Source organism: Oncorhynchus keta, chromosome 10 (genome assembly GCF_023373465.1).
Source record: "Oncorhynchus keta strain PuntledgeMale-10-30-2019 chromosome 10, Oket_V2, whole genome shotgun sequence".
In the NCBI taxonomy this organism is placed as follows: domain Eukaryota; kingdom Metazoa; phylum Chordata; class Actinopteri; order Salmoniformes; family Salmonidae; genus Oncorhynchus; species Oncorhynchus keta.
In genome coordinates, this window is record NC_068430.1 from 45463680 (window position 1) to 45473134 (window position 9455).

General features: G+C 40.7%; 1 protein-coding gene across 1 annotated transcript; it reads right to left on the reverse strand.

Annotated features, from left to right (window-relative positions):
- Positions 1-7184: 7184 nt before the first annotated feature.
- Positions 7185-9353, reverse strand: LOC127932226 (myosin-8-like). The gene is made up of 6 exons (XM_052527155.1): positions 9229-9353; positions 8856-9023; positions 8656-8760; positions 8466-8561; positions 7542-7675; positions 7185-7300 (listed from the first exon to the last, which is right to left on the reverse strand). Exons 1-5 carry the CDS (start codon positions 9289-9291, stop codon positions 7571-7573), a joined length of 537 nt encoding a protein of 178 aa, XP_052383115.1. The 5' UTR covers positions 9292-9353; the 3' UTR covers positions 7185-7300; positions 7542-7570.
- Between the last annotated feature and the right edge of the window lie 102 nt (positions 9354-9455).

Consider the following 9455-nt stretch of genomic DNA (forward strand, 5'->3'; position numbering starts at 1 on the left):
CGTGAAGCATGGAGGTGGTTTCTGCAAAGGGGACTGGACGACTGCACCGTATTGGGGGAGGATGGATGGGGCCATGTATTGCGAGACCTTGGCCAACAACCTCCTTCCCTCAGTAAGGCATTGAAGATCTGGGTCTTCCAGCATGACAACGACCTGAAAGACACAGCCAGGGCCACTAAGGAGTGGCTCCGTAAGAAGCATCTCAAGGTCCTGGAGTGGCCTAGCCAGTCTCAGACCTGAACCCACTAGAAAATCTTTGGAGGGAGCTGAAAGTCCGTATTGCCCAGCGACAGCCCAGAGCCTGAAGGACCTGGACTTCTGTATGGAGAAGTGGTCCCAAAATCCCTGCTGCAGTGTGTGCAAACCTGGTCAAGAACTACAGGGAAACGTATGATCTCTGTAATTGCAAACGCAGGTTTCTGTACCAAATATTAAATTCTGCTTTCCTGATGTATCAAATACTTATGTCATGCAATAAAATGCAAATTATTTACTTAAAAATCATACAATGTGATTTTCTGGATTTTGTTTTAGATTCCATCTCTCTCACAGTTGAAGTGTACCTATGATAAAACTTACAGACTTCTACATGCTTTGTAAGTAGGAAACACTGCCGATTTTGCAGGTTATCAAATACTTGTTCTCCCCACTGTATGCACACACACACACACACACACACACACACACACACACACACACACACACACACACACACACACACACACACACACACACACACACACACACACACACACACATACATACACACAACTGATACACACACATCACAACTTCTGCTACCAGTCTCTTATTATTTTGCACCATTCTGAATAGTGATAATACCAGCTAGGACACACACACACACACACACATATATTCATGGTACAGCACAAAAACATCCTGTGGCGGACTGCAATAGCATCGAATAGCCCCGTGATATGCAACTGTTCAGGAAGTCAGGAACCAATACACGCAGTCAGTCAGGAAAGCTAAGGCCAGCTTCTTCAGGCAAAAGTTTGCATCCTGTAGCTCCAACTCCAAAAGTTCTGGGACACTGTGAAGTCCATGGAGAACAAGAGCACCTCCTCCCAGCTGCCCACTGCACTGAGGCTAGGAAACACGGTCTCCACCGATAAATCCATGATTATCGAAAACTTCAATAAGCACTTCTCAACGGCTGGCCATGCCTTCCGCCTGGCTACTCAACCTCGGCCAACAGCTCCGCCCCCCATAGTTCCTCACCCAAGCCTCTCCAGGTTCTCCTTTACCCAAATCAGATAGCAGATGTTCTGAAAGAGCTGCAAAACCTGGACCCGTACAAATCAGCTGGGCTTGACAATCTGGACCCGCTATTTCTGAAACTATCTGCCGCCATTGTCGCAACCCCTATTACCAGCCTGTTCAACCTCTCTTTCATATCGTCTGAGATCCCCAAGGATTGGAAAGCTGCCGCAGTCATCCCCTCTTCAAGGAGGAGACACCCTGGACCCAAACTGCTATAGACCTATATCCATCCTGCCCTGCCTATCTAAGGTCTTGAAAGCCAAGTCAACAAACAGGTCACTGACCATCTCGAATCCCACCGTACCTTCTCCGCTGTGCAATCTGGTTTCCGAGCCGGTCACGGGTGCACCTCAGCCACACTCAAGGTACTAAATGATATCATAACCGCCATCGATAAAAGACAGCACTGTGCAGCCGTCTTCATCGACCTCGCCAAGGCTTTCGACTCTGTCAATCACCAAATTCTTATCGGCAGACTCAACAGCCTCGGTTTTTAGGATGACTGCCTTGCCTGGTTCACCAATTACTTTGCAGACAGAGTTCAGTGTGTCAAATCAGAGGGCATGCTGTCCGGTCCTCTGGCAGTCTCTATGGGGGTGCCACAGGGTTCAATTCTCGGGCCGACTCTTTTCTCTGTATATATCAATGATGTTGCTCTTGCTGCGGGCGATTCCCTGATCCACCTCTACGCAGACGACACCATTCTATATACTTTCGGCCCGTCATTGGACACTGTGCTATCAAACCTCAAACGAGCTTCAATGCCATACAGCACTCCTTCCGTGGCCTCCAACTGCTCTTAAGCGAGTAAAACCAAATGCATGCTTTTCAACCGATCGCTGCCTGCACCCGCATGCCCGACTAGCATCACCACCCTGGATGGTTCCAACCTTGAATATGTGGACATCTATAAGTACCTAGGTGTCTGGCTAGACTGCAAACTCTCCTTCCAGACTCATCAAACATCTCAATCAAAAATCAAATCCAGAGTCGGCTTTCTATTCACGCAGCAAGCCTCCTTCACTCACGCTGCCAAGCTTACCTAGTAAAACTGACTATCCTACCGATCCTCGACTTCGGCGATGTCATCTACAAAATGGCTTCAACACTCTACTCAGCAAACTGGATGCAGTCTATCACAGTGCCATCCGTTTTGTCACTAAAGCACCTTATACCACCCACCACTGCGACTTGTATGCTCTAGTCGGCTGGCCCTCACTACATATTCGTCGCCAGACCCACTGGCTCAGGTCATTTACAAGTCCATGCTAGGTAAAGCTCCGCCTTATCTCAGTTCACTGGTCACGATGGCAACACCCATCCGTAGCACGCGCTCCAGCAGGTGTATCTCACTGATCATCCCTAAAGCCAACACCTCATTTGGCCGCCTTTCGTTCAGTACTCTGCTGCCTGTGACTGGAACAATTGCAAAAATCGCTGAAGTTGGAGACTTTTATCTCCCTCACCAACTTCAAACATCAGCTATCCGAGCAGCTAACCGATCGCTGCAGCTGTACATAGTCTATAGGTAAATAGCTCACCCTTTTTCACCTACCTCATTCCCATACTGTTTTTATACTGTTTTTATTTATTTACTTTTCTGCTCTTTTGCACACCAATATCTCTACCTGTACATGCCCATCTGATCATTTATCACTCCAGTGTTAATCTGCAAATGTATTATTCGCCTACCTCCTCATGCCTTTTGCACATTGTATATAGACTGCCCATTTTTTTCTACTGTGTTATTGACTTGCTAATTGTTTACTCCATGTGTAACTCTGTGTTGTCTGTTCACACTGCTATGCTTTATCTTGGCCAGGTCGCAGTTGCAAATGAGAACTTGTTCTCAACTAGCCTACCTGGTTAAATAAAGTGAAATAAAAAATAAATTAAAAAAAATACACATCACCACTTGTGCTACCAGACTCTTATTATGATTGCTAAATGCTGCACAATTTAAACACTTGCCCCAAATCCCCAAAACAATCATATATAAATTGTGCCTTCCTGTATATACTAACATGTGTATTTTATTCTACTGAGCCATTTACTTAATGTTCGTATTCATTTCTTATCATTTCTCATTGTCGAGAAGGGACCTCCAAGTAAGCATTTCGTTGGACATTGTACATCGGGGTATCTGGTACATACCACTATAATAAAAAAATGTACTTGAACTTGAGGATCCTCAATTAACTTCCTAAAACCATCTAGGATGGAGAAAGGCCCATACTTCAGTTGATGTGACACGGATTAAGGTGATCAGTGTTCATACACATAGTGAAAAAGGTGCTATCTAGAACTTAAAAGGGTTATTTGGCTGTCCCCATAGGATGACCCTTTGTAGAACCCTTTTTGGTACTAGGTAGAACACTTTTGGTTCCATGTAGAACCCTTTCCACAGAGGTTCTACATGGAACAAAGGAATGCCTGGTACAAAAAAGGGTTATGCTATGGGGACAGCTGGACAACCCTTTCGGAAACCTTTTGTAAGACTGTATGTAGGCAGTGTGCCAGACTGAATGAAAGACTGTAGGCTACTACACACTGTATGTTTGAGTGACCCTTTCTGAGGTAACTGTTAAAAAAACTCTGATAATGCATAACAATGCAGCTGATTTATGCATCTGTAAGTCAATCAATCACTCCACAGATTTGGTCTTGTGTTCTCCATCTGTATAATACTTGGCAAGATGTTTCCTGGTAATAAACCAGCATTAAAAAAGTACATATTTACAGTGCCTTCAGAATGTTTTTACAAACCCTTGACTTTTTTTCCACATGTTACAAAGTGAGATTAAAACAGATTTAATTGTAATATTTTGTCAACAATCTACACAAAATACGCTGTAATATCAAAGTGGAAGATTTTTTTGTTCATTTTGTAAAACATTTATGAAAAATACAACACCAGTATATCTTAATTAGATAAGTACATGTTAGAATCACCTTTGGCAGCAATTACAGCTGTGAGTCTTTCTGGGTATGTCTCTAGAGATTTCAAACCTAAATTGTGCAATATTTGCCCATTATTCTTTTAGAATTTATTCAAGCTCTGTCATTTTCAGGTCTTGCCATACATTTTCAAGCAGATGTGTGTGAGGTGTATATTTTTGTTTCAAAGTAGATTTGTTTAAGACTACCAAGAAACACTGTGTGATAATGATTTAGCCAGCTGCAGTAAAGGTTAAGTCAAAACTGTAACTTGGCCACTCAGGAACATTTACTGTCTTCTTGGTAATCAACTCAGTGTAGATTTGGCCGTGTGTTTTAGGTTAGGTGAATTCATCTCCCAGTGTCTGCTGAACCAGGACTGCTGAACCAGGTTTTCCTCTATAATTTCACCTGCGCATAGCTCCATTCTGCTTCTTTTTTTATCCTGAAAAACTCCCCAGTCCTTAACAATTACAAGCATACCCATAACATGATGCAGGCACCACTATGCTTGAAAATATGTTGAGTGTTACTCAGTAATGCATTGTATTGAATTTGCCCCAAACATAACACTTTGTACTCAGGACAAATATTTATTGCTTTACCACATTTTTGCAGTATTACTTTAGTACATTGTTGCAAACAGGATACATGTTTTGGAATAGTTGTATTCTGTACAGGCTTTCTTCTTTTCACACAATTAGGTTAGTATTGTGGAGTAACTAAAATGTTGTTGATCCATCCTCAGTTTTCACCTATCACAGCCATTAAACTTTGTAACTGTTTTAAAGCCCCCATTGGCCTCATGCTGACATCCTGAGGCGGTTTCCTTCCTCTCTGGAAACTGAATTAGGAAAGACACTTGTGTCTTTGTAGTGACTGGGTGTATTGATACACCATCCAAAGTGTAATTATTAACTTCACCATCCTTACAGGGATATTCAATATCTGATTCTTTTTTTCTACCCTAAAGGTGCCCTTCTTTGTGAGGCATTGTAGTTGAATCTGTAAATTCACTGCTCGACTGAGGACCTTACATATAATTAATTGCATGTGTGGGATACAGAGATGAGGTAGTCATTCAACAATCATGTTAAACACTATTATTGCACACAGAGAGTCCATGCAACTTATTATGTGACTTGTTAAACACATTTTACTCATTAACTTAATAAAGGGTTGAATACTTATTGACTCTTATTGACTCAATTGACATTTCAGCTTTATATTTTTTATTGTTTTGTAAACATTTCAAAAACATCGTTCCACTTTGACATTAAGGGTATTGTGTGTAGGCAAGTGACAAACAATCTCAATTTAATCCATTTTCAATTCAGACTGTGACACAATGAAATGTAGACAAAGTCAAAGGGGTCTGAATACTTTCTGAAGGCACTGTAGGGAGTTAATGACCCCCTTTGCTCTACTTTTACCTGATACATGAACTGGAGACAAGGCTAACCTTGCCGGCTGACCTTTCCTTACGTGTTTGTTCCCCATATGAAGTAAGGATGGAATCAGATGATATGGTGTCATTCTTTCCTTGTGGAAAGATGATATTAAACAGGCAAAGACTCAGAGATGGCGTCAAGATGAACACTTCTGAGGAGTTTGCACAGTATAAAATAGGTCATATATTCAATCAACATGTGATAATTGATCTCCTATACCCTCCCCTGTGTTCTGATTAGGATGGAATACAAACATAGCTGCCTGCTCAGCAATGCTCTCACAGCCTCGATATTTGTCACCAAGTGTTTTAAACCTTATTTCGCTACAACCTTTTGTATAAAACTGTCTCGCTCACTCTCTTCAGTGGTGATTTAGCCCCTCCTTAGCAGCAGTACTGTAAGTCCAAATTTGAGCAAACACGTTCATTTTGATGTTGTACCTCTTTCATTTTTATATTTTGTGTCAAGTAGATATGTATTAAAACTATCCGTTTAAGTTTTGCAGGTAGCCTACACTCTTTTGCAATGCTGCTTTGTGTTAAGTAAATGGATTTATGTGTTGGACCATTTCTTCCCAGTTAATTAATTAAATGACAAATTAGAAAAACAGTGCATGTCCTTGATCGCTGAGTACAGTATGACTAACATTTGGTCAAATGCTTGCATGATTAATTGGTAAAACACCTTATCAAACTATTTTTTTAACATGGCCAAGGAATTGACATGACACTTAGTAGAACAATGGGATGAAGTTGGCAAAGTTAGTTCCTTTCAGAAACAGTTATTCGTTGCAGCATCTGCACTTGGCCTCATACAGGCGTGCATACTGTATAACACTAAGAATGTGGTGTGGAAGATGAGACTGTAGTGCAAGTTGTGGTATGATGAGGATCTCTCCGTGCCTTTCTTCAGTGTCTTTCTTCCTTCGTGTAGTTTTCACCATCAGATAGGTGCAATAGCCACTTCAACCAACCTCATGTGAGCATATTTTCCTGAATGATATGTTGTGCCGTTAAAATAAGGGGGCAGTAAAATACATCCGAATTATCTTGAGGTTTTTAGAGGAGAAATGACCCCCTCCCCCAGACCTACAGATGTATGATACTTTGACAGAATATTTGAGGGAAAACAAAAAAAGGAATACCCGTTTGTCAAAGCACTGAAAGACCCCATATTGGCATAGCTCAGCTATACGCTGACAGGGACACCAGGTGGTCTGTTGTTCTGAGCTGTTATACTGTATATGAAAAGACAAATGCTGAATTTATGCATGTGGAGCTAAATTACAAGAAGTCAAAACAATAATAGCTACAGTTTTATTCATCAAATGTCAATACAGCAGCAGGAGCGGTGATAATGCACTGACTAATGTAACTGTGACGATGTTTAGGAGGAATACGACATCATCAGGCATGCATTAGTGGTTCAATCAGTGATATCGGAGGAAGAAGGTGTTTGTGTGACACAATTCATTTCAATGATAAATTATGAAAACAATTGACACGGTATGGATATGGTTTGCAGATTTATTTTTGATTCATGAGAACATTTTTACCAAAAATCATATTGTATGACCTGTTGATAATGTCTCATCTGGACTTCGTCCCTCACTCTTCAGCCACATTCCCCTGGAAAGAATGTGAAAATAATTTAAAAAAACATCTTGCTTATACTTTACCATAATGGGATTTCTATAGCTTATATATTAACCATTTGCTGCGTTGCAATGTATTACAGTATACAGTTGAAGTCGGAGTAACATACACTTAGGTTGGAGTCAATAAAACTCGTCGTTTTCAACCACTCCACAAATTCTTTGATAACAAACAAAAACACAGTTTTTATAACTGTCGTTAAATGTATTAGTACCTTGCTACCAATTTCACGGCTCTTGGCTCTCAACTTGTTGACCTGGGACTCAGAGATGTCGGCACGCTCTGAGCTTCCTCCAGCTCATTCTGCACCTTCCTGTACCTGGACAGGTGAATGTTGGACTGCTCCTCCTGTAGGATTCGCAAATACACATTTCAACAATGATGCTGCATTTTAATTTGGCAAAACATGCAAAGTTCAAACTTCTTATGAATCGTTTACCTTGTCATCATCAAAATCTTATAAATAAAGTAATGATCGTACCAAAAGTACAACAGAAACCAACTACACGGTAAAAGGTCTCAGTAAACTTGATTCTTTTACATATCCCATTTTATATTGTGCTTCTGTTTTTACTGCAAGCTGCACCTTAGATACGATTTTATATGTACAAAATATATTTCCATCTTTTGGATCTTTTCCGTCTCCATCTCTTTTTCCATCATTATTTTACTAGGCCTATTTATAATATTATAATATATGCCTTTGCGCAGATGCTTTAATCCAAAGCAATTAACAGTCAATCTATAAATTAAGTTTGCTATTAGGTAATAGACCATGGCGCTCTGCTTGGGTCGTGGGTTTGAATCTTCTGAGGCCACCCATATGTAAATGTGGCCCCAGAAGATTCAAACCCACGACCCTTCGCATTGCGACGCGATGTCTACCAACTGAAGCCGCACAGGATCACTACTTTACTTTATCTACAGTCTGCTTTAATTAGTAACAACTTCCTCTGTTACATTATTATTACCTAATACCAGACTTGATTTATTAAGGATTCCTTGAAACAAGTACGTATAAGTACCTAACATATAGTTAGTTATTCATTTGTTTGAACATTTTGAAATAAGTAGCAAAATTCTGTTTTTTATTATGTCACCTTTACTTTAAAAATCTGTCATTGAGTATCATACTCACAGCATCCTCAGCCGCTCTCTTGTAGGCCTTCATTTTTAACTGAAGCTTGTCCACCAGATCTTGCAGCCTGCTCACATTTTTATTGTCCTCTTCGGTCTGCACAGTTTACAAGAGATTGACATTTCGATTTCAAATGGTCCAGTGCAGTATACAATATCTTGTTTTTTATTATCAAGATTCATGGTTGTACCTGGTAGGTGAGCTCCTTGACTCTCCTCTCATATTTACGAACACCTTTAATAGCTTCAGCTCCACGCTTCTGTTCAGCATCAACTTCACTCTCCAGGTCACGGACCTTACATATAGGAGTTCCATTTTTTTATCAGTTAAGGTTTCATATATAATGTAACTTGCTCTAGATCCGTATATACTGTAATGTATAGTACATACCCTAGCCTCCAGTTTCTGGAGTTGCTTCTTTCCGCCCTTCATGGCCAGATTCTCAGCCTCATCCAGACGGTGCTGCAGGTCCTTCACTGTGACCTCCAGGTTCTTCTTCATCCTCTCAGGTGAGCTGGTGTCCTGCTCCTTCTTCAGCTCCTCTGCCATCATGGCAGCCTGGAATAACATGTTGTGTAGATTGATTATATGAACACTTCTGCAATACTTGTAAAGGGTAAAGTATGTAATACTTGCTGATTGTGTATGTAAATTAAATGTCCAAACTCATTTTGATTTCATTCTGAGATATTGAAATTATTACTCAAGACATTTCTAATGGATCTGAACAAAATAGATACAGAAGGAAGAAAATGAAACTCACATCAGTAATAGCCTTCTTGGCCTTCTCTTCTGCGTTCCTTGCCTCCTGGACAGTGTCTTCCATTTCACCTTGGACCTGATTAAGGTCAACCTCCAGCTTCTTCTTAGTGTTGATGAGGCTGGTATTCTGAATGAATGGGGCATTTAATCACATGCCAACACTTGATTGTACCTCTCCCGATTTGTAACTGAGAGAAAGTTCATATTTTATATGTAGCAATACGTAAC